Source organism: Mobula birostris, chromosome 26 (genome assembly GCF_030028105.1).
Source record: "Mobula birostris isolate sMobBir1 chromosome 26, sMobBir1.hap1, whole genome shotgun sequence".
Taxonomy (NCBI): Eukaryota; Metazoa; Chordata; class Chondrichthyes; order Myliobatiformes; family Myliobatidae; genus Mobula; species Mobula birostris.
Genome location: NC_092395.1, coordinates 24,221,039 through 24,246,010, shown reverse-complemented (window position 1 = coordinate 24,246,010; position 24,972 = coordinate 24,221,039). Strand labels below are relative to the sequence as shown.

The following is a 24,972-nucleotide window of genomic DNA, read 5'->3' as shown; positions in this document are numbered from 1 at the left end:
GTCTATGAGGTCCCACTGACAACCATGAAAAAGCTTGAGCAAACCATCATAAAGACGTGACTCGGTATCCCAAGGTGTATCTGTCTCTATGGTAAAGGAGTCCTTGAACTACCTTTCACCGACCTTACAGAGGAATTTGGGTGTTCTAAGGTGCATATACAGACGATACTCATAGACTGTCATGACAAGACCATCAGTAACACCGCACGGACCTTATCAACTGGGTGGAAGTGAACCCCAGCTGATGTGGTGCAGCAAACAACAGCAGCCCTTAGGCCCAGAGACATTGTGGGGCAAGTCCAACAGGGCAGGGGCAGCTTTGGTCTGGCAGCAAGTGGATCCACCTAGCACAAGGCCACAATTCCAGAGCGGAGGAAGATAGTTGTCGAGGAAGTGCGGCTACAAGAAGAGTCAGAGAGAAGTGTCTCCCTGGCTAACCAGGGGCAATGGATGCAGTGGGAAGGCTTTGAGAGGAGGAAGATTAGCCGGAAGGACATATGGGAGATGGAAGCAAACAGACTTAGCTTTCTTATCAGAGCTACATGTGATGTGCTTCCATCACAATAAAACCTCCACCAATGGTTCGGTGAGGGCCCAACTTGTGCCCTGTGCCAGATTCTGGCAACCCTCAAGCATACCGTGGCAAGCTGCAAAACCAGCCCCACACAAGGCAGATACACGTGGCGTCACTACCAGGTCTTGAAGGGTCTGGCGGCGGGAATCAAGCCCAAGAGGATAGCAACCAACTCCTTGCCCCCTCGACCAACTAACACTGTGACACCAGCAACATTTGTCCAGGAGGGAGGGAAAAGAGCAACTAGTCTCCCTCCTAAGTCAGAAACAGGACAGGTGAACGTGGCCCGTGACTGGGAAAATGCTGGTGGATGTTAATAAGCAACTCACCTTTCCACCAGAAATTGCTACTACCAACCTCAGTCTAGACTGGGTTCTCTGGTCCAGTTCATTGCAGATCGTCTACGTCGTGGAACTCACTGTCCCGTGGGAGGATTCAGTGCCTGAAGCTTATGAGCACAAGAGGCTACACTATGCAGATCTAGCAGCTGAAGCTCAGCGGCGGGGCCGGAAAACCAAAGTTTGTCCTGCGGAAGTGGGTTGTAGGGGATTATAGCTACACCCACCATCAAATTGCTGAAGGAGCTGGGGATCCATAGTCAGATTCTACGGCAAATCATCAGAGCCACGTCAGAGGTGGCGGAAAGGAGCAGTCACTGGCTTTGGATCAAGCAAGAAGACCTCTCCTGGGTTCCAAGATAGCATCTAGAGAGTGGAAGATACAGTGGTGGTGACTGTGGGTCACCAGAAGTCATCGTCAAGCCCTCTGGAGATGTAGTGGGCTAATCGATGAAACACCGAGGAAGGAGGGTGCCCACTTGAAAACCCCTGTGTGTCAACCCTGTGCCACTCCCAACATCAAGGCAGTCTCAAGCAAGTGCTCACAACCCACTGGCATGAGGGATAGTAACATCTTATCCTTGTTTTTTTGATTTTAAACCGTAAGTAAGAACTACAGGAGGAGCTGTTTCTTCCTCTATTCCCCACACTGACCTTTTACTTCTCAACTGCCTATCACCTCCTCCTTCCCTTTCTCCTGTGGTCCATTCTCCTCTCCTATCAGATTCCTTCTTCTCCAGCCCTTGACCTTTCCCACCCACCTGGCTTCACCTATCACCTTCCAGCTAGTCTCCCCCCCTCCCCCCCCCCAACCTTTTTATTCTGGCACCTTCCCCCAGCTTCTCAATCCTGAAGAAGGGTCTCAGCCCGAAAAGTTGACTGACTATTCACTTCCACAGATGCTGCCTGACCTGCTGAGTATCTCCAGCACTTTGTGTACGTATCACACGCTGCTCTACTGGTCAATAAGATCCTACTTCCCTTTGATGTACTATCCTTCAATTCCCTTACCAACTAAAAATCTATTTTGAACAGTTTGAATATATCCATCAACAACATAGAAACATAGAAAATAGGTGGAGTAGGCCATTCGGCCCTTCGAGCCTGCACCACCATTCATTATGATCATGGCTGATCATCCAACTCAGAACCCTGTACCAGCCTTCCCTCCATACCCCCTGATCCCCGTAGCCACAAGGGCCATATCTAACTCCCTCTTAAATATAGCCAATGAACTGGCCTCAACTGTTTCCTGTGGCAGAGAATTCCACAGATTCACCACTCTCTGTGTGAAGAAGTTTTTCCTAATCTCGGTCCTAAAAGGCTTCCCCTCTATCCTCAAACTGTGGCCCCTCGTTCTGGACTTCCCCAACATCGGGAATAATCTTCCTGCATCTAGCCTGTCCAATCCCTTTAGGATCTTATACGTTTCAATCAGATCCCCCCTCAATCTTCTAAATTCCAACGAGTACAAGCCCAGTTCATCCAGTCTCTCTTCATATGACAGTCCTGCCATCCTAGGAATCAATCTGGTGAACCTTCTTTGTACTCCCTCTATGGCAAGGGTGTCTTTCCTCAGATTAGGGGACCAAAACTGCACACAATACTCCAGGTGTGGTCTCACCAAGGTCTTGTACAACTGCAGTAGTACCTCCCTGCTCCTGTACTCGAATCCTCTCGCTATAAATGCCAGCATACCATTCGCCTTTTTCATCGCCTGCTGTACCTGCATGCCCACTTTCAATGACTTGTGTATAATGACACCCAGGTCTCGTTGCACCTCCCCTTTTCCTAATCGGCCACCATTCAGATAATAATCTGTTTTCCTATTTTTGCCACCAAAGTGGATAACTTCACATTTATCCACATTAAATTTCATCTGCCATGAACTTGCCCACTCACCCAACCTATCCAAGTCACCCTGCATCCTCTTAGCATCCTCCTCACAGCTAACACTGCCACCCAGCTTCGTGTCATCCGCAAACTTGGAGATGCTGCATTTAATTCCCTCATCCAAGTCATTAATATATATTGTAAACAACTGGGGTCCCAGCACTGAGTCTTGCGGTACCCCACTCGTCACCGCCTGCCATTCTGAAAAGGTCCCGTTTATTCCCACTCTTTGCTTCCTGTCTGCTAACCGATTCTCCACCCACACCAATACCTTACCCCCAATACCGTGTGCTTTAAGTTTGCACACTAATCTCCTGTGTGGGACCTTGTCAAAAGCCTTTTGAAAATCCAAATATACCACATCCACTGGTTCTCCCCTATCCACTCTACTAGTTACATCCTCAAAAAATTCTATGAGATTCGTCAGACATGATTTTCCTTTCACAAATCCATGCTGACTTTGTCCGATGATTTCACCGCTTTCCAAATGTGCTGTTATCACATCCTTGATAACTGACTCCAGCAGTTTCCCCACCACCGACGTTAGGCTAACCGGTCTATAATTCCCCGGTTTCTCTCTCCCTCCTTTTTTAAAAAGTGGAGTTACATTAGCCACCCTCCAATCCTCAGGAACTAGTCCAGAATCTAATGAGTTTTGAAAAATTATCACTAATGCATCCACTATTTCTTGGGCTACTTCCTTAAGCACCCTGGGATGCAGACCATCTGGCCCTGGGGATTTATCTGCCTTCAATCCCTTCAATTTACCTAACACCACTTCCCTACTAACATGTATTTCGCTCAGTTCCTCCATCTCACTGGACCGTCTGTCCAGTTCCTAAAAAGAAAGTATTTACCCCCACCCCTTTGAAAGTTTTCATGTTTTATTGTTTCACAACACTGAATCACAATGGATTTAATTTGGCATTTTTTGACACTGACCAACAGGAAAAGACTCTTCCGTGTCAAAGTAAAAACAGATCTCTACAAAATGATCTAAATTAATTACAAATATAAAACACGAAATAATTGATTGCATAAGTATTCACCCCTTTGAATATGACAAATCATCACTGGTGTAGCCAATTGGTTTCACAAGTCACATAATTAGTTAAATGGAGATTACCATGTGCAGTCAAGGTGTTTCAATTGTTTGCAGTAAAATACACCTGTATCTGGGAGATCCAACTGCTGGTGGGTCGGTATCCTGGCAAAATCTACACCATGAAGACAAAAGAACACTCCAAGCAACTCCGTGAAAAGGTTATTGAGAAGCACAAGTCAGGAGATGGATACAAGAAAATTTCCAAGTCACTGAATATCCCTCGGAGTACAGTTAAGTCAATCATCAAGAAATGGAAAGAATATGGCTCAGCTGTAAATCTGCCTAGAGCAGGCTGTCTTCAAAAACTGAGTGACTGTGCAAGAAGGGGACCAGTGAGGGAGACCTATGACAGCTCTGGAAGAGTTGCAAGCTTCAGGGGCTGAGATGGGAGAGACTGCACATCCAACAACTGTTGCCCGGGTGCTTCACCAGTCGCAGCTTCATGGGAGAGTGGCAAAAAACTCACATGAAATCTCAGCTAAAATTTGCCAGAAGGCATGTGGAAGACTCTGAAGTCAGCTGGAATAGTCTGATGAAACCAAAATTCAGCTTTTTGGACATCAGACTAAATGCTACGTTTGGCATAAGCCAAACACTGCCCATCATCAACAACACACCACCCCTACCATGAAGCATGGTGGTGGCTGCATCATGCTGTGGGGATGCTTCACTGCAGCAGGCCCTGGAAGGCTTGTGAAGGTAGAGGGTAAAATGAATGCAGCAAAATACAAGGAAATCCTGGAGGAAAACCTGATGCAGTCTGCAAGAGAACTATGACTTGGGAGAAGATTTGATTTCCAGCAAGACAATGATCCCAAGCATAAAGCCAAAGCTACACAGGAATGGCTTAAAAACAACAAAGTTAATGTCCTGGAGTGGCCAAGTCAGAGTCCAGACCTCAATCCTTTGTGAATTTGTGGCTGGACTTGAAAAGGGCTGGTTACTCACAATCCCCATGTAACTGACAGAGCATGAAAAGTTTTGTAAAGAATGGGGAAAAATTGCAGTGTCCAGATGTCCAAAGCTGATAGCGACCTCTCTATAGACTCACGGCTGTAATTGCTGCCAAAGGTGCATCTACTAAATACTGACTTGAAGGAGGTGAGTAATCATGCAATCAATCTTTAATAACTGTAAAAAATTTAGACTATTTTGTAGAAATTTGTTTTCACTTTGACACAAAAGTCTTTTCTGTTGATCAGTGTCAAAAAAGCCAAATTAAAAGCCCAGACAGCTCTCCCTCGAATCTCAGGAATTTCCCCCCATGCCTCGACGCTCGAGGATAGGCTTAGCTTGTTTTAAGTGTTGTTGAAACATCATCGTGTTCACCGCAGGGACGAGAGCCCATATATCAAAAGTGGTTGTTTAATGTGATGTCACATGCCGATGAAGATGTAAATATTTCTCACATGGCTGTTGGCTCAGTAATAGGTGCTGAGTCTGGATTTTGTCTCTCCTGAGTTTTCTACTGAATTGTGAAGAACCACTTCTAGAGTCGAGGGTGTGGTGGCTAATTTTAGAGAAAGGGTGTGGGAGTTTTGATAAGGTAGGTTCAAAGTGTACGATAATGGTCCAGAGGAAAGAATCATGCTGCAGTAGTGAATCAGAGATTATAGGTTCAAGTCACACCCAAAAAGACATGGGCACAAATAGTCAGCCTGAACCCTCTACTGGAGATACACTTTATGAATGAGATGCCAAATCAGTGCTCCACCCAGCATCACAGAGGCACAAACCCCTATTCTGAAGAAAGGCAAGTTACCAAAAGTGCCTCTGTGTCATTACTTATCCCTCAAACACCATCACAGCTTATCTGAATATAATCACGTAAGGAGGGAGGAGAAGATGGCAGTGCAACGCAACGTGTGCGGCCGTTCTGAATGATATTGATATGTGTTAACTAGGGGCCGTGCACAATCCTGATTTGATGGAGACAGCCGTGAGAAGCACGGAAGAACACCTGGAGAAACTTCTGAAATGTCCGCTTCGCTGCCCTGCTACTGTGCAATCGAGAATCTCCGGAGGGGAAGGCCCCAAATCCCCGGCTTTGCCTATTGCCTGTTGCCGGGGTCGGGGTCAAAGTGCTCGGCAGAGATGGTGCTCGGTGTCGGAGAGCTGGTCGGAGGCTCGGAGTTTTTGGATGGACTTGGGGTCGGACTGTGGTCGGATGCTTCCAGGATGCTGCATCGACAAGTTTGCGGCACTGGAGATTCACCGTCTGCGTGTAATGATGGGACTTACGAGAGACTTTGAGACTTTTTATCGTGCCATGGTCTGTTCTTTATCAAATTACGGTATTGCTTTGCACTGTTGTAACTATATGTTGTAATGATGTGTTTTTTTGTCAGTTTTTCAGTCGGTTTGTCATGTGTTTCTGTGATATCATTCTGGAGAAACATTGTATCATTTCTTAATGCATGCACTACTGAATGACAATAAAAGAGGACTGCGTGTCCTCATAATCTAATTTGTTTATATGAGTATGCTGTGCATAAATTGGCTGCTGGACCTCTTACAAAAGATAGTGACCGAACTCTGCAATTATTTAATTAGTGGTAAAGTGCATTGGAACTACCGGAGATCATGATGGACATTTTTTTTCCTTCTTCTGGAGATGATAAAGTCTGCTTTTATTGCAGAAGACTGCAGCCCAAGTTGGAACACCCGGTTTTGAAAGCACAGGGTCCAAAGATTCAGCAGAAGATCACACTACTGCAGAATCCACAGTTAAGTAGATGGTTGCAGATCTGGTCCTTGAGCAAAACTGGGTTCTGTTTATTCGCTTCAGTTGTAAAAAATATATAATCCTATTACGCTATTAAATTACTTAATTTCTTCCTTTCTCTGAATATTACTTGATCATAAAAGTTCAACAGCCCAGGCTGGTTCTCCAAAGCAATCACTTTAGTTTAAATTTAAGGATCACTGAATCCATTTCCGTCTTCCCGTGAATTTCCTTCAATCCTGCCTTTCAAAGTCATAGTGAGATTCCTCATCTTCAATACTAATAAATCCACAAACAATAACTGGCAAATCTCTCAGCAGTGTAACCTTACTTTAGCAGCCTGACAAATTGTTTAAGTCGCTGCCCTCAAGATTCAAAGTCACAACTGAAATTCTGTCTACAATTGTTGCTTGACCCACAGAACATTTCCCAACATTTGTTTTTGCAGTTTCCAGTATCTACATTATTTTTCTTTTCATTACGTTAAACTCTGACTTCCTTGTTGACCAATCTCATCTGCCCTGGCTAGGGTTAAGTCGTGTGATATAAATGCCAGATCTCACTTGACCTTAGAGTATGAAGTGTCTCTCCGCCAAACTCTTCTCTCTTCAAATCACTTCTAGATTCACGTTGAACTCACATAAATTCTACTTCAGGTACCCATGTCTAGTAAAGAATTTCACTTACTCATATTCTTAAAATTACCATTCCAGTTCAGTTCAGGATTTCATTCCTAATCTTTTTACAGTAATGTTACGTATGAGTAGCACCATTCCTCGATCAGGCAAAGAATATCCAGGGACTCAGAGAATGAATCTGTAAGATCCCACTCAAGTTCCTTTGGCCCAATCCAAGGCAACTTTCCCTCCTGCTGTCCCTGTATGATGGAAGAAGAACAGCATTCTCACATGCCCCCTGGTGGCTGTTTGCAGAATAACAAAAGAACATGCAGGAAGAAAGCCACTCTTCCACACCATTGGAGAGAAAAAAATAACTGTACTCTAGAGTATTTCGTCATCTTGGGATCTTGGGATGTACTAGAATGTTCTATGGCCAATTAAACATTGATCTAGTCGGTATTGTAGGGCTATGTGACACAACTTGCTGCACAAACAGCAATGTGAAAATGATCAGGTAATTGATCTTTATTACTGAGTCAGCCAATCAGTTGGAGGTTCAGGGTACAAAACTCACAGAAAACAATCCTTAGCAACAGACACAAGATTCTGGAGCAGCTCAGGCCGCATCCATCCATGGAAATGAACAAGCAGTTGATGTTTCAGGCCGAGACCCTTCTACAGGACTGGAAAGGAAGGGGGAAGACACAAGGTGGGGGGAGGGGAAGGAGGCTAGCTGGAAGGTGATGGGTGAAGCCAGGTGGGGGCAAAGGTAAAGGGCTGGAGAGGAAGGAATCTGATAGGAGAGGACCATGTGAGAAAGGTGAGGAGGAGGGGCACCAAGGGGAGGTGACAAGAGGCAAGAGGACAAAGTGGGGAATAGAAGAGGAGGGGGAGGTAATTTTTTTTTACCAGACGGAGAAGTCAATATTCATGCCATCAGATTGGAGGTTATCCACAGAATATAAGCAGTTCCTCCTCCACCCTGAGGGGGGCCTCATCGTGGTACAAGAGGAGGCCACGGACTGACATGTCAGAACAGGAATGGGAAATGGAATTGAAGTGTTTGGCCACCAGCAAGTTCTGCCTTTGGCGGACAGAGCAGAGGTGCTTGACATAGCGGTCCCCCAATTTACGACGGGTCTCACCAATGTAGAGGATCAGGAGCCCCTGATACAACAGATCTCCCCAGCGCATTCGCAGGTGAAGTGTTGCCTTGCATAGAGGGACAGTTTGGGGCCCCTGAGTGGAGGTGAGGGAGGAAGTGAATGGGCAGGTGTAGCACTTTAGTTGCTTGCAGGGTTAAGTACCAGGAGGGAGATTGGTGGGGACGGACGAATGGACAAGGGGATCACGGAAGCAGCTGTCCCTGCGAAAAGCAGTGTGGGGTGGCAAGTAAAGGTATGTTTAGCGGTAGGATCCCTTTGGAGGTGGTGGATGTTGTGGAGAATGATGTGCTTGACGCGGAGGCTCATGGCGTGGTAGGGAAGGACAAGAGGAACACTATCACTGTTAAGGTGGCGGGAAGATGGGCTGAGTGTGGATGACCGGGAAATGAGGAGATACAGGGGAGGGCAGCGACAATGGTGAAGGAAGGGAAACCCTTTTCTTTGGAGATGGACATCTCTGATGTCCTGGAAAGGAATTCCTCATCCTGGGAACAGATGCGGCAGAGACAAAGGAACTGGGAAAAGGGAAGAGTCAGGAGAAGTATAGTGAAGATAGCTGTAGGAATCAGGAGGTTTATAAAAGATGTCGGTCGACAGTTTGTCTCCAGAGATGGAGACAAGAGAGATGAGAAAGGGGAGGAGGGTGTCAGAAATGGACCGAGTGAACCTCAGGGCAGGGTGGATTTGGAGGCAAATTTGATGAAATTGTTCAGTATGGGTGCATGAAGCAGCGCCAATGCAACAGAGTCAATGTGTCCTTGTACTGCAAATAGAGTCAATTCGCTTAGAAAACAGGGTCTGCTTAAAGAGCAGAAAACTAGAAACTGCAGTTAGTCCCTCCAATAAACACAGAATGAAACAGGAGAAATCGCCTTGATGTGAATGATGGTTGGTTAAACTTTGTCAATTCAGTCTCAGTTATATACGCCAAGCTTGATTGATAGGAATTTTATCCAAGTATCCTCACTCTGGCTAGATCTTTTGTTATTTCTACGTAGAGTGGTTTTTTCTCACATTGTTTAGCCTGAGATAAATATCAATCAGAACTTTGGAACAAACTTGCCTGCTCCTCTTTGAAATATTACTGCTGATTTTGTTTTACATCCACAAGGGAGAACAGAAAGGACTTTGATTTAATGATTCAAACAAAAGACAGAAACTTTCTTAGTGCTAACTCCCTCAACACGACCCAGGGTTTATCTGCCTAGACCATGTGGTCAAGTCCCTAGATTTGAAACCACGACTCTCTGACTTTTACTACTTGCGAAGGTAATAAAAAATAAGCTAATTAATTATCTTCAAAGATACTTTTTTAAAAAATGAAAGACTACATTGCATCATGACTTAACCTTAGATCATGCGGAGGTATCACTCATTCACAAAAGATCAGAACTTTTCAAAGCCTGATTACACTTAATGTCAAGATATTTAAGCAAATATAACAAAGTGAAACTTTAGACAACAGAGATTATAATGCAAAGAAAAACAATCACCAACAGAGATTGACTCAGGAGGTAGTAGGAATTGCAAATAAATATCCATCTCAGATTAGCATCTAATAAGTCAACACATTGCCATGAAAACAGCTCACAAATTATATTATTGACTCAAGATTCAAGAAGCATGTTTGCAGCAACCTGGGGGGACACACACTGAGATGGGGGCTGTTTGGCAGGAGGATGGACTCATCCTGAGTGAACTTTGATATTAAATGGCCAAGGTGGTGGCCAGTCATGCTGACGTCAGGTCTCTCTCTTCTTACGGGAATTTGCAAGCGCTTTCAGCCTTGCAGCAGCCGATCATGCACTGGGTGTCGAGTGCCACACTCCATGCAATACAGGGACCTGGTCCCAGTATACGCCTACCTTGTTGATTAGGTAACAAAGAAGGCTATCCATTACGGCAACCCAGTGTTAACTGAATGAAGATTGACCAGTTTTGATTACCCATTGTTAATTACCTCCTCGGTTGAACTTCTTTCAGAGGGCAATTAAAAGTCAACCTTGAACAGGGAGAATTGTCACATAGAGTGATAGTAACAGGCCCATCAGCCCATCTAGTCCCTGCCGAACTACTACTCTGCCTCATCCCATCAGCCTACACCTGCTCCACAGCTCTCCACACCCCGCCCATCCATGTAGCTATCCAAATTTCTTTTAAATGTTGAAATCAAATCGCATCCGCTGTACATGTACACCATGACTGTGTACGGGCAGCATGTCTCCTGTACTAAAGATGTGAGTGAATTAGATGGGCTCAGAGGTTTCATGGATACCCTTATCAAGGCTAAGTTTTCAATCCATATTTATCTGCGTCAGAAGCCAATGAGCATTGTGAGTCGGGACTACCAGTCACCTAGATCCACAGTGTGATCAGTGATATTTTCATTTATCAGAAGAAGGTAGAGGTCACCTGGTCATAAAGATCCCACGTCCAGCTCACTGGTTTGCATTAGGGTTTATTACACTATTATACCTACTGGCCTTCCCCCAGTATTATTTCACAGGTTGATCACTCTTAATGTGACAACAACAATAACTTGCACTTGTATTGCTCCATTAACAAAGTGAAAAATGGCAGATAAAAGCAGCAATTCCAAGAGGCCAGAATTAGAGGAGATCAAGGAGGTTTATAGGGGTTGGGAAAGATGATTATGTAGAGAAGTGGTTTTGAGGGGCATGGAGGGATTTATATTTTAATCATGAGCCAATGCCAGATTAGCAGCCAGTGAGGAAGGGGGCAGTGACGGGGAGCCAGTGCATGCCAGTGACCAGGTGTCAGTGCCCTCCAGTGTCGGGGAGCCAGTGCGTGTCAGTGGCAGTGAGCCAGTGCACACCAGTAATTAGGAGCCAGTTCAAGCCGGTGACAAGGCATCACTATTTGTTGACCACACAGTGCAGTAATTCCTAATGGAAGGGCAGGAGGATACAAGCTCGGCTAATTGCAGAAAAAAACCCCAAAACTTCCTAAGGCGTGATTAAGTTCCAATGGACTATAGCTGCCTGCAATGCATCAGCAGACCACAGTTAAGGCAATCCACACAGTACTTTTCTACTCTTGTTCACTCAACCAGTAGTTTTCACACTTTCTATCAGGCAGCCCAGTTTCATGAAGTGGTTCATTCATGCAAACCAATAATAACTCCAAATTAGTAAAGATCTAATTGTAGGTGCATTCAAACCATGAACCAGCTGCCTTACTGCATCCACTAAATGTATTGATACAAACAGAAATGGGTCTTGAAATCATAAAGTGTAGCACTACTAGAACAGCAGCTAATTATCATACCGCGGGCAGCCATCCTCTGCCACGTCTATGAGAGGTCAAGCTGAGAACAAAATCAGTTTTGGTGACCCACATCTTAATATCCCACAATCCCGCTGAGGGTCACAAACTTTACTTAGAAATTTTTGCTCGCATGCTTATCCTTTTCCTCTTAAGTATGTCTGCCAAAGCTCACAGCGGGTCATAACTTCAGCCATCTACCTGGGTGCTGCCCTCGCCCCTCCAGCTCAATTCAGGAAGCACCTGAATGATCTCCCGCTTCCCAAAGGAAAAGTTTTGGGCTACGTACTAACTAAAGGAAAAGTTTTGGGCTACGTACTAACTAAAGGAAAAGTTTTGGGCTACGTACTAACTAAAGGAAAAGTTTTGGACTACGCACTAACTAAAGGAAAAGTTTCGGGCTACGTACTAACTAAAGGAAAAGTTTTGGACTACGCACTAACTAAAGGAAAAGTTTTGGGCTACGTACTAACTAAAGGAAAAGTTTTGGGCTACGTACTAACTAAAGGAAAAGTTTGATCTGGTAAGCCGGACTGTGAGAAGTGCAAGAGCAAGGCAGGCGTGGAAGCAGCGTGACTGCGATACTCACTCACACACTGATAACCGGTTCTACTGCTCAGCGGTTTACTGCACAGCGTGCAGTTAGTGGAGCTGGAAAAGGTTCCAAGCACTAACTCGTGGCCATTGTTAAACTTTCTCTTTTCTTTTGGACTCTCCTTTTCTTTCTCTTTGGTCTTACCCTATAAAAGGAAAGGAACACAAAAAAAAGACATTCGCGTCAAAGAGTCAAAGGAACAGGAGGCCATTTGGCTTCTCTTCAACCTGTCCTTTCACTTAATTACTTATCTTATTTTATCGAGGGTTACAGTATGATAATAAGCCCTTCTGGCCTAATGAGACCACGCCCCCCCAATTACAGCCATGTGATCCCACTAACCTGTACATCTATGGAATACGGGAGGAAACCACAGCAGCTGGACAAAACCTACACAGTCGTAGTGACAAGGTGCAAACTCCTTACAGATAGCAGTGGGAATTGAATCTGGGTCACTGATGCTGTAAGTGTTACAGTACGGTAGCAGTCATTGGATGTAGCTGACTTGCACTTTAAGTTTAACTCCTTTACCCCGCGACTCAAGGACCAGAAATCAATCTCAGTTTCAGCGTTTACAATGGATCCTTCCCCCCTCCCAACCTCCATCCGATTACTGTGGGATAAAGTCCAGATTTGAGTTAAAAAGTGCTTCACCCTCACCCCTGAATGGCCCAAACTCCACAATTAATGCCCACTTCTGTTAGGATATGATGACACAGTCTAGATCCCATGTATATAGTTCCCTGCTCAGCTGGGTCCTACCAGAAAGTACAGATCTCAGTTGGACTCTTCTGCTAAGAGCTCTACCTCAGGCTTTCTGGGCTACATGTCAATCTAGATCAGGGGTTCCCAACTTGGGCTCCACGGACTGCCTAAGTTAATGGCAGGGGTCCACGGCATAAAATAGGTTGAGAATCCCAATCCAGATGGACTCTATGGGCAAGATCCAGTTCCTTTTTTCCATTCACCCAATCCTTGGCAATGAGCAATACCAACATTGTTCATTCACTGTATCCATGGCAATGCTAGAATTTATTATTAATCCTTAACCGGCTGTTAATTTATTTATATATTTAGAGATAAAGCCTGGAACTAGCCCTCCCGGCCCAACGAGCCATACTGCCCAGCAACCCACCTATTTAATCCTGGCCTAATCACAGGACAGTTTACAATGACCAATTAACCTACTAACCGGTACGTCTTCGAACTGTGGGAGGAAACCGGAGCACCTGGAGGAAACCCACGTGGTCACGTGACAAACATACAATCTTCTTATGCGCGGTGTTGGAATTGAACTCTGACGCCTCGTGCTGTAACTAGCGTCGTGCTAACCGCTACACTGCCGTGGTGCTCCTAATCTGACTGTCTCAAAGAATAATTAAAAACCGACTACTTTGGTGGAATGAGAGTTACATTCATGGACCCTTGGACTATATTTTTTTTGCATGACTGTATTTTTACTAATATCTTAAGATACGCTATATGTGCCTTGTGCTGTGTGTGACTGTTGGTATTGTGTTTTGCCCCTTGGGCTTGGAGTAACACTGTTTTGCTTGGCTGTATTCATGTATGGTTGGATGACAATTAAACTTAAGTACATAAAGGCCAGACCAAACATGGATGACCTGTGCCCTTCCATGAAGGATATTAGTGAGTCAAATGAGATTTTTTTACAACGAGCTTTTTCACTGGCACCATTAAATAAGCACAGGTGTTTATTTCACTTTTCACACTAGGGTTTGAATTCATGTCCCTGAATCAAAATTCCAGGCTTACTAACAGGAGCGCAGTAACTTTACTATTCTGCACTATATCGTTTATGCAGCATTTCAAGAGCTTGATCTTTCTACCTCTTTCCTGATCCCAGCTATACTAATACTGGCTATTCCCAAATGAGGCTCGTCTATTACACAAGCCAGGGTCTAAATCCCGAGAGCTCATTCCACATCTTGGCTGCTTGGGTAGGTGGGTAGCTCCTTAGTCCATCAGGCTTGAACCGGATTCCAGGTGAGAGAGCACGGCCTTCCAACATAGCTAATTTTCAGGGCGCGATAAAAAAGTCCTGCTACTGGACCTACCACACAGGCACCTTCGAGAGCAATTTCCTGCGATCCTTCTCACCTTATCCTTGAAGGAGCCAGTCATCCTGCTCTTGAGGGAACTTAACGTCCTCTTCACCTTCGTGCCTTTCTCGGGTCGATCAGTTTTGTCATCATCTTCTTTCCTTTAGAGTGAGGGAGAGAAAGTTGCAAACTTACACATCTAGATTTAATGGAAAATATGCCAAGTTCTGTTCAAATGAACAAGTAGCTTCAAACATTCATAGCAACATCGTATTAAATTGTGCTAAACAGAAGTCACTTCTCTTTGAATCATTTGTCTCTGGTGACATTTTACTTTGCTCTATGCTTCATCCTGTTGAGGCCTTTGCTTGACAGGGAACTGAGCATGAACTTGACTAAAAAAACTACAAACTGCAGAAACTGGAGATTGAAATCAAAATAATAGATAGATGGAAATACTCAGTAGCGAAACAGAAAGGTTATTAACCTGAAACCTTAACCCTCCATCGATACTGCCTGAGCCATTAAAAAATTCTAAAAATTTCTGTATTTATTTTATATTAACATCATGTTGGATTTCCCCCAGTTATCTTGAATTATTGCTGTTCTTCAGATGAAGCATTACATGGAGGTCTCGCATGGAGAAGGTCCAGGGGAGGTTCACAAGAATGATCCTGGGAATGAAAGACTTAACATATGAGGAGCGTTTGATGTCTCTGTGCCTGTACTTAAATGGAATTCTGAAGGATGAAGGGCAATCTCATTGAAACTTACTGAATATCGAAAGGACTGAATAGTAACGTTACTCTAGAAAGGTTACGGGGAGAAGGCAGGACAATGGAATTGAGAGGGAAAGTACAAACGTTTGTAAATCAGCCATGATCAAATGGTGGTGCAAACTTGATGGGCCAAATACTCTAATTCTGCTTTATGTCTTGGGTCCTCTCTGCTGGATGTGAAATGTCCAAGGGCATATTTTAAGGGATTCCCTCTAGAGTTCCGGACAAACATTTCCAAAATCACAAAAAATTCCAGATCATGTTGACAAACAACCATTAGTGTGAGTGGGATTTTTCATGCACAGGTTTGGTCCCTTTTTATAGTATAACTACACTTTAAAAATACCTCGGTGGTTATAAAGTACATTGGGATCTACCACGGCTCTGAAAGGTGCTGTGTAATCACAAGACATTCCTAGCTGGTGGGGGTGAGTGAAGGAGGTATGGGAGCAGCTGAACATTTGTCAGAGTTATAAAATGGATGATTCGATTCTTAGAGTTTTCTCAACTTTCCTTTCCTCTGGATCCTGAAATGGGAACCTCATTCAGTTTCCTTCACTGACTAGTCCCCAGATGGTATTCACTTAAGTGAATGGAAGGTGAGGTTTGTTCCTTCACAAATATTTACATATAAGAAATAGAAACACAGATAGACCACATAGCCCCTGGTTCTTTCCCTATGATCCAAGAACATTGTGGTTAATCTTTTAGAGACACAAGGAACTGCAGATAGTAGAATCTGGAGCAACACAAAAAACTGGAGGAATTTATTGGGTCAGGCAGTATCTATGGAAGAAAACAGGCAATTGATGCTTTGGGTTGAAACAATGGCTGATCTTTTAACTTAACATGACCTTTCCATACCAATTCCCATATACCTGATCCCTTTAATATCTGTAAATTCTTTGATCTGATTGGTTGATCCAATAACCACTCACACAGTAATAGAAAACTTCACAGACAAACAAAAAAAAGAAAGGTGGATTAATCAGCTGTGATTGTGTAGATTAGTTCTGCCCAGAGGTTTGTTAGGGTCTATAAGTTATATGAAGATACCTCAAAATCAGTACCATGAATCATAAAAGAATTCTAGGAACCTACTCAGCAAGAAATTCCATCCAAGTGAGATCATGTGAGGAGGCAGAATGGTGAAGCTGTGCAGATCCTGATCCTGCTCTTGCACTGCAGAGAAAATAACCAGTCAGAACAAAATATACACCATGGGGATGAGTAAAAGATTCCTTGACTAAGGGTCTCCGAGAGTCTGCTGCTCACTCGCAGCATCAAAACTCAAGAAAAGCGTTCCTAAGATGGAAATGGAAATTCATCACTGCTCCGGTTTAGGAAACTGAAGTGAGGGAAGTGCATCATATTAGGCTCCAGTGACCAATTGTAACTTCCTGGTGAGCACACAGCCAGGCAAGAGGTTCTTATTCAGGTGTCAACATGGCACATGCGTAAAAGTCCGTCCTTACTATCTCAATCCATCCTAACGCACGCTCAGAGTGAGGCACTATAAATCTACATCAGAACTTGATGAGATTTAGGAAACCCTTAAATACATAATGCCCGATAATTTAAAACATTGAATTTTAACTTTATCCATCCATGCTGTTGCTTCTCTAGTTTCAGTAAGTAAGTCTGCTCATACCTGAGAATTAATGTTTCTCAACACCAGACTCCTACTTTTCAGTCTGGCAAAACTTTTTTGCAGCCCTTGTTTCCTATATGAAGTAAGGCTTGAGAACGATGTGGCTTTGTTCTTTAAATTGTCCTAGTAATTCACCTTGGATTTAGTGTAGGTTTACTGTACCAGAACATTACCTCAATCCTGTTTGAAACTGTTTTAATCAAATTAAAAGTTTTTAGAGGCATCAGAAAAGTCTTTGTCCTGCTTCCATTTTATTATATGCATAACGAGGGCAGCATAGTCATTAGTGCAACGCTTTACAGTGCTAGTTGTAAGATCAGGGTTCAATTACACCACTTCTGTCGGAATTTTGTACGTTTCTCCATGTGACCACATGAGTTAACAAACTCATTCGTAAGGCCAGTGATGTTGTGGGAATGGAACTGGACTCTCTGACGGTGGTGTCTGAAAAGAGGATGCTGTCCAAGTTGAATGCCATCTTGGACAATGTCTCCCATCCACTACATGATGTACTAGCTGGGCACAGGAGTACATTCAGCCAGAGACTCATTCCACCGAGATGCAACACAGAGCGTCATAGGAAGTCATTCCTGCCTGTGGCCATCAAACTTTACAACTCGTCCCTTGGAGGGTCAGACACCCTGAGCCAATAGGCTGGTCCTGGACTTATTTCCTGGCATAATTTACATATTACCATTTAACTATTTATGGTTTTATTACTATTTAATTATTTATGGTGCAACTGTAACGAAAACCAATTTCCCCCGGGATCAATAAAGTATGACTATGACTATGGGTTTCCTCCGGGTGCTCCGGTTTCCTCCCACATTCCAAAGACATACAGATTAGTAAGCTGTTGGCATGCTATTTTGCTGCCTGAAGCACAGAGACACTGCAAGTTGCCCCCAGCACATCCTCGGACTGTGCTGGCCGTGACAAAAACAATGCATTTCACTGTATATTTTGATGTACATCTGACAAAATTTAAGGCTAACCTTTTATCTTAAACTAATTCCCAGAAGATTCAAGACAAGACTATATAATCTAGACGGCTTGGATTTAAAACTAAAGCCCGATCACAATCAATCGAAGTCACACCAGCACACACGAGGAATTCTGCAGATGCTAGAAATTCAAGCAACACACATCAAAGTTGCTGGTGAACGCAGCAGGCTAGGCAGCATCTCTAGGAAGAGGTACAGTCGACGTTTCGGGCCCAGACCCTTCATCAGGTTAGTCCTGATGAAGGGTCTCGGCCCAAAACATCGACTGTACCTCTTCCTAGAGATGCTGCCTGGCCTGCTGCGTTCACCAGTAACTTTGATGAAGTCTCACCAGAGTACTTATAATTTCTACACCTGACCCAGAGCTATTTGCAGACAGACTTGCAATGCTACACATATGTTGAGTTGATAAAGCATGGTGAATCGCACGTCTAACCTGAACCCAGACCATTTGTCAGAATGTATAGCTGACCCAACACGACCATCTCATGAATAGTCAGATCCATCAGGTTTGGTCAAGTAGCCAAAGTCCAACCTGAAGTGACACAGCTAGTTGGGAAGAATTAGTTACTGGAGGAGAGCAGTCTGTTCTCGTGATCTAGGGTCAGAAGTTTGAACCTCACAATAGCAGATAAGTTTCGATTAAATATGGAATTATAAAGCTACAAACAATTTCAGTGACAAAGGCAATGCGTTTTCAGACCACTAATGTGCTTCATGGGACGAAGTATGGATCCTTTATGGGACTGCAGACCTACTTATATGATTGACTCTTAACTTCCTGCCTATGAGGCCTCGGTATTTACATGGGAAATAAAAAAAAAGTAATGATCATATCTTTGAGCAAAATTTTTTAATGCCCATATGGTAATGAGGGAATGCTGTCCCATTGTTTCGGTATCTGTCAGGTGAGATGCTGTACTGAGGCCCTAGTTCAATACCGAGGTGAACTTAAAAGATCATAGATAAAGCAGGTGTCATCAAATATACTGTGTGTGTCTGTATATACATACAGACACACATTCCTCAGTAGTCACTGGTTACTTTACCAACTACACCTTGTTACTGCTCGTTACTGCAACTATCTAATCAGCCAATCATATGGCAGAAACTTAATGTATAGAAAGCACGCAGACATGGTCAAGAGGTTCAGTCGTTGCTCAGATCAAACACTAGAATTGGGAAGATATGTGACCTAAGCGACGTTAACCCTGGATTGATTGTTGGTGCCAGATGGGGTGGTTTGACCATCTCAGAAACTGCTGATCTCTCGGGATTTTCACGACCAATGGAGACTACAGTTTACAGAGAACGGAGTGAGAAACAAAAACCATTCAGTGAGTGACAGTTCTGTGGGCAAGATGGCCTGTTAATGAGAGAGGTCAGTGGAGAATGGCCAGACTGGTTGAAGCTGACAGGAAGGTGACAGGAACTCAAATAACCATGCGTTACAACAGTGGTGTGCAGAAGAGCGTCTCTGAATGCACAACATGTCAAACTCTGAGGTGGATGGGTTACAGCAGCAGAAGACCACAAACATACACTCAGTGGCCACTTTATAAGGTACAGAGAGTATTTCTGTTGGTCTTGGTCATTTACGGGCATATATCTAGACATTTCTGAAGAGGGCCTTTGAGAGTGTCTGAATCATTACTGCGGGCACCCAGGATCTATCAGTATTGGTATTTTTGAAACTTTACAGAAATCATGCAGAAATATTGGAAATTTTTAACTCTTATGTGTACAGTTATAGGCAGAAGGATCTTACATTGTCTTCCTCAAGGAACCTGAGTGTTTAAGAAGGATCTGAGGCAGTGTACAAGTTGGTCTTGTTATGGTTCCAGATGATTTTTCTTACAACCAACATTAGATTTCACTTTTAGAGGAAAACCCTTCGGTTCATTAGGCCAAAATATTGCCAGGATTCAAAGGAATAGAGCCTTGGGCCTCTAGATGTAGGAATGCCACTACATAGGGAGGAGGGCAAAAGAAAGGAAATTATAGGCCAGTTAGTCTAATCTCAGTGGCTGGGAAAGTGTTGGAGTCCATTATTAAAGGAGGGGTTTTGTGGTATTTGGAGAATAATGATAAATAAATCAGGTAAGCATGGTTTCTATAAAGGGAAATCTTGCCTGATGAATTTGTTAAGAGTTCTTCAAGGATGTAACAAGCAGGGTGGGACAAAATAGAAGCAGTGGATGTCATTAACTTGGATTTTCAGAAGGCATTTGATAAGGTGCCTCACATGAGGCTGCTTAACAAGGTAAAATCCCATGGCATTACAGAAAAGATACTGGCATGGATAGAGGAACAGCTGACAGGCAGAAGGCAGCGAGTGGGAAGAAAGGGGGCCTTTTCTGGTTGGCTGCCAATGACTAGTGGTGTCCCTCAGAGGTCAGCATTGGGACTGCTACTTTTCACATTGTTTGTCAATGATTTAGATAATGGAGTGATGGCCTTGTGGTAAAGTTTGTGGGTGATATGAAGATAGGTGGAGGGGTAGGTAGTGCCGAGGAAGCAATACAATTACAGCAGGACTTAGACAAATTGGAAGAATGGGCAAAAATGTGGCAGATGGAATACAGAGTTGGGAAATGTATGATAATGCCTTTTGGTAAAAGGAACAAAAGTGTGGATTATTATCCAAATGGGAAGAAAATTCAAACATCAGAGGTGCAAAGGGACTTAAGAGTCCTTGTGCAAAACTTCCAGAAGGTTAATTTACAGATTGAGTCTTTGGTAAAGAAGGCAAATGCAATGTTAGCATTCATTTCAAGGGGAGTAGAATATAAAAACAAGGAGATAATACTAAGGCTTTATAAGACACTAGTCAGGATGCACTTAGAGTATTACCAACAGTTTTGGCGCCATATCTCAGAAAGGATGTGTTGTTATTGGAGACAGTCCAGAGGAGGTTCACGGGGATGATTCCAGGAATGAAGGGGTTAACATGTAAGGAGAATTTGTCAGCCTTGGGCCTGTACTAACTGGAATTTAGAAGAACACATGGGGATCTCATTGAAACCTACCGAATGAGAAAGGACTAGATAGGGTGGACGTGGAGAGGATGTTTCCTATGGTGGAGGTGTCCAGAACTAGAGGACACAGCCTCCAAACTGAGGGCCAATCCTGTAGAACAGAGGTTAGGAGGAATTTTTTTTTAGCCAGAGAGTAGTGAATCTGTGGAATGCTCTGCCGCAGACAGCTGTGGAGGCCAAGTCCATGGGTGTATTTAAAGCAAAAATTGATATTCTCCTGATTGGTCAGGGCATCAAAGATTATGGCGAGAAGGTAGGTGTATGGGGTTGAGTGGGATCCGAGATCAGCCATGATGAAATGGTGGAACAGAATCAATGAGCTGAATGGCCTAATTCTGCTCCTATGTCTTGTGGTAGTACATTTAAGGGCACTTTGATGCAAAATAGCTTCCACTCCTTCCTTACGCGTTTTGTAACAGACTAAAATATCAAAAGGAAGTGCTTGCAGATAAAGCTTTACACAGACAGCAGAAGGAGAAGCATGATAGTGAATTAGTTCAAGTCCAACAATCTAGAGCCAGTTCGCTAAAGAGTATTGGGCAAATTAGCTTGATAAAATCCTTGGAAAACTCTTGGTTGAACTTAGGATAAAGCACATACATTTTGGAAAGAGAGTAGCCATGTTCTATATTGAGCTAACAGAAATACCATCAGCAGAATCTGCACAAACCCCTCCTTCGTGACCATTCATAATCAAACGAGCTGTCAGTCAATAGCTTAGTCACCTCTATCTAGCTTGTCTGTGACCTAACAGGAGTGTCCTTCCAGTTACCAACCCATCGCACAAGATTCATTGTGAGACATGCATGAGAAAAAGACATTCAAACTGTAATCAGGCATTTAATGTGCTGCAAGAAGTCATAATTTAACGACTGAAGTGCTTTAAGTTTCTAAAAAAATTACTTTTTTTGATCTCTCATATTCTTAGTTTCATCCTTCCTCTATCATCTACACTGGAGCTTTGACTCCTACCTCTTCAACTGAGCTTTGGTTGTGATTGCTGGTTTCAACTATTTATGACCTACGACACAGTGGGTAGTGCTCAAAGTTTAGAAAGACTGTGGTTGAAGTCCATTCAAGGATCTAAGGCACATAACCCCGGCTGGCTTTTCGAGGGCAATGTTCCACTGCTGGGTCTCAAGTTAGGAGTTTGTCTGCTCACTTCAATAAATGCAAAAGAAACAGTGAAAAAAGGAGAGCCAGTAAGTTCTTTCCAGTGACCTGGCACATTTGCAGCGATCTGATTATCTGGTCTTTTTCATAGCTGCGGTTTGCTGGATCCTGGGCTTTCTGCCAGTAAATAGTGACTGTCGCTCATTCAAAAGGGAATCATCAGCTGTAACATCCTTTGGGACATGCATATATCATGAAAGCTATTAGAGAAATGCAAGTCCTTGAGGCAAGTAACAGCGATGGCTGATACCCACGGGGACCATTCTTCAGCTGGGTTCTGTGGTTAGCAATCAGGTACTGCCCCTAGCACACCCTTAGGCTATGTTGGTTGTTAACATAAATGAATACATTTCACTGTATGTTTCAATGTACACGTGATAAATAAATGTATCTGAATCCAGACTGATCTTTCCTTCTATTTCTCTCCCATCCCAGGAAATTTAGGGCTCAACAGCACAGGGATGAGAAGAGGAGTCATCAGCAAACTGAACACAGAATTTTATTCTGAGGCAACAGATCAAATACGTTGGTAAAAGTAAACTTTTTAAACAATATTAAAGCTTCTTAAACTGAGGGAAAGGCAGCAGAGCTGAGAGCAGAATGAGAACACCTCAGCGTTGGCAGGGACCGGGGTTGCAAAGCAGCACATGGAGCGAGAGACGTAAACGCACACTGGAAGCTGCTCACCTGCTTGCTGCATTGTTGCACTGTCTGAGGGGAAGGAGAAAATTAGACACAGGATTAGAGATAGACTGGACTATTTGAAATAAGGCTCTATCCTCCTTCTCAGGGACTCACAGACATAATTCTCGTCCCATGTCAAAACTGCCAATTGCTACATTCATCTCAACCAATTGAAAAGGAATTTCAAAGCTCCAGTAGAGTTCCACCAGTGATCCGAAGGAAAAGCTCTTGAAGCCGGAGGTCAGTCTGCTACAGTCACCAGACTTCGGGCCTATTGTTGCCTGTTGCTGGATGGTGCCAATTGTTCCTTTGATGACATTTCATGAGCAATGAAGCCAACTTTAAAGTTTAGGACTTTCTGCACCCCTTCTTGCAATCTTTGGGCTTAGCAAAGGTGACGATATCAAAGAGGAATGGAATGAGATACGGGAAAGAGAGTTAGTGGGAACACATATTCATTGGGAAGAGCCAGCATCATTATGACTCCATGTAGGAGCAGAAAATGAGGGAATGTCCTGACTATTTACAGCAGAGGTTGGGTTGAGTGCTTATCCAGATGATAAGTGGCTCTCTTATCCCCGGCAGTTAATGAGTTCCTAAAAGATGAGTAAAGTTTCTGTAGCATGTGACAAAATCAAACATTGCCTCTGAATGTAAAAATAAATGCTAGCTCCTCGAAAGGTCTGTCAATCAGTCCCACTTCCCTTTGGTCTTTCCCCATGGTCCTTCACACTGTTCCTTTTCAAGTTTTCAATCTAACTTCCTACTTGAATATTTGTTAATAAACTTGAATTCAACTTTCTGAATAGATTTTCAAGATTTGTGTAACCTTGTAGCTCAGTATCGAAATGGTAAGTGGGACGTGACTAACCCATGATAGGCCTTCAGTTCCTGCAGCACTTGTTGAACCAACCTGGAAGACAAGGAAAAAGAAACAATTTCAACAGACATATCACCCAGCAGCTGACATTACTGGCAGACTTGCTTTTGATATAAACTCTCTAAATAATGATCACAATAGATATTCTGGATGATCTGCTGTCATGCAGAACATGAAGATCACAGGCTTGAACCGCAATGTAAATGGTCTATATTTGTGATTAAACACCATGCAAGTCTGTCATACACTTAATTCCAGAATAATATCTTGTTTCTTTATCTCCATCTACCAACCTCCTTTGCTTTGTACTTTTTCCTTTATGTCACTTAATCTTCCGTACTCTGCCTTATCACAGACCTTCCTTTTTCTGTATTTTACGGTCTTTTCCCCTCAGACAGCGCCCTCTCTCTGAGTCCAGGTCCCACTCCAGAAATCCATTAAGAGCTTAGATTCTCTAGAGAGGAAGTGTCATCCTCCTTCAGGTAAGATATTGAACCGGTTTGGATGAAAAGGATCCCATGACATTATTTTGCTGAACAACACAGAAATTCATGCTCTGGACCAATATTTAATCAAGCAACCAAAGAGTCTTGAACAAATTGCTATTTTTAGGAGTTTCCCTGTGCAAGTTGACTGCTGCTTTATAACAGTGCTTGCACTTCAAGGAGTACATGAAAGGGGAATAGCCCTGGGGTGTGCTGGGGTTATGAAAAACATTACATAAATATCAATTTTTCTTTCTTGCATGAAAAGATTTGGGATTATGAGATAGTATCATAGAGCACAACCATAACCACAAAGACAATACAACATAAGAGAATTAGGCCATCTGGTCCTTCGTGGCACATTTATTATCCCTCTAAACCCTATTTGCCCGACTACTCCACATAATCTTTAGTACCCTTACGAATCAAGAATCTATCAACTTCTGCTTTAAATATGCCAAATAACTTGGCCTCCACAGCCATCTCTGGCAATGATTTCTACAGATTCACCACTCTCTGACTAAAGAAATTCCTCCTCATCTCTGTTCTAAAAGGATGCCCCTCTATTCTGAGGCTGAGCCCTCTGATCCTAGACCCTCCCCCACTACATGTCCACTGTATCTAGACCTTTCAACATTCAATAGGTTTCAATTCTTCTAAAGTCCAGGGTCTTGTACAATGCCAGCATATCCTTTCTTAGATAAGGGGTCCAAAACTGTTTACACTACCCCAAGTGCGGCCTAACCAATGCCCTTAAAAGCCTCAACATTACATCCCTGCTTTGAAGAGTCACTTCAGCCCATCTAGTCCATGCCAAACTGTTACTCTGCCTTGTACCATCGATCCATAGAGTCAAAGAGATATCTGAATGCATTCTCCCATGCAAATGAAGCAAGCTGCAGAAAGTTGTCATC

The 24,972-nt window shown here is 43.4% G+C and overlaps 1 protein-coding gene and 1 long non-coding RNA gene across 5 annotated transcripts in view; one reads left to right on the top strand and one right to left on the bottom strand.

Moving 5' to 3' along the window:
• Positions 1-23,498, top strand: part of LOC140188240 (uncharacterized) — a 55,772-nt gene extending 32,274 nt beyond the window's left edge. Inside the window, exons 2-3 of the long non-coding RNA XR_011883248.1 lie at positions 6,550-6,636; positions 22,445-23,498. This is a non-coding gene — a long non-coding RNA (uncharacterized lncRNA). The remainder of the gene's footprint in view (positions 1-6,549; positions 6,637-22,444) is intronic.
• Positions 1-24,972, bottom strand: part of arhgef18b (rho/rac guanine nucleotide exchange factor (GEF) 18b) — a 234,604-nt gene that overhangs the window by 95,519 nt on the left and 114,113 nt on the right. For 3 of the 4 annotated variants that reach the window (XM_072244323.1, XM_072244321.1, XM_072244324.1), the window contains exons 7-11: positions 23,565-23,606; positions 22,697-22,720; positions 16,245-16,325; positions 14,423-14,525; positions 12,296-12,446 (exon numbers count right to left, since the gene is read on the bottom strand). In XM_072244323.1, the coding sequence (XP_072100424.1) occupies positions 12,296-12,446; positions 14,423-14,525; positions 16,245-16,325; positions 22,697-22,720; positions 23,565-23,606 (401 nt within the window). The remainder of the gene's footprint in view (positions 1-12,295; positions 12,447-14,422; positions 14,526-16,244; positions 16,326-22,696; positions 22,721-23,564; positions 23,607-24,972) is intronic. The other variant, XM_072244322.1, reaches the window with a different exon arrangement.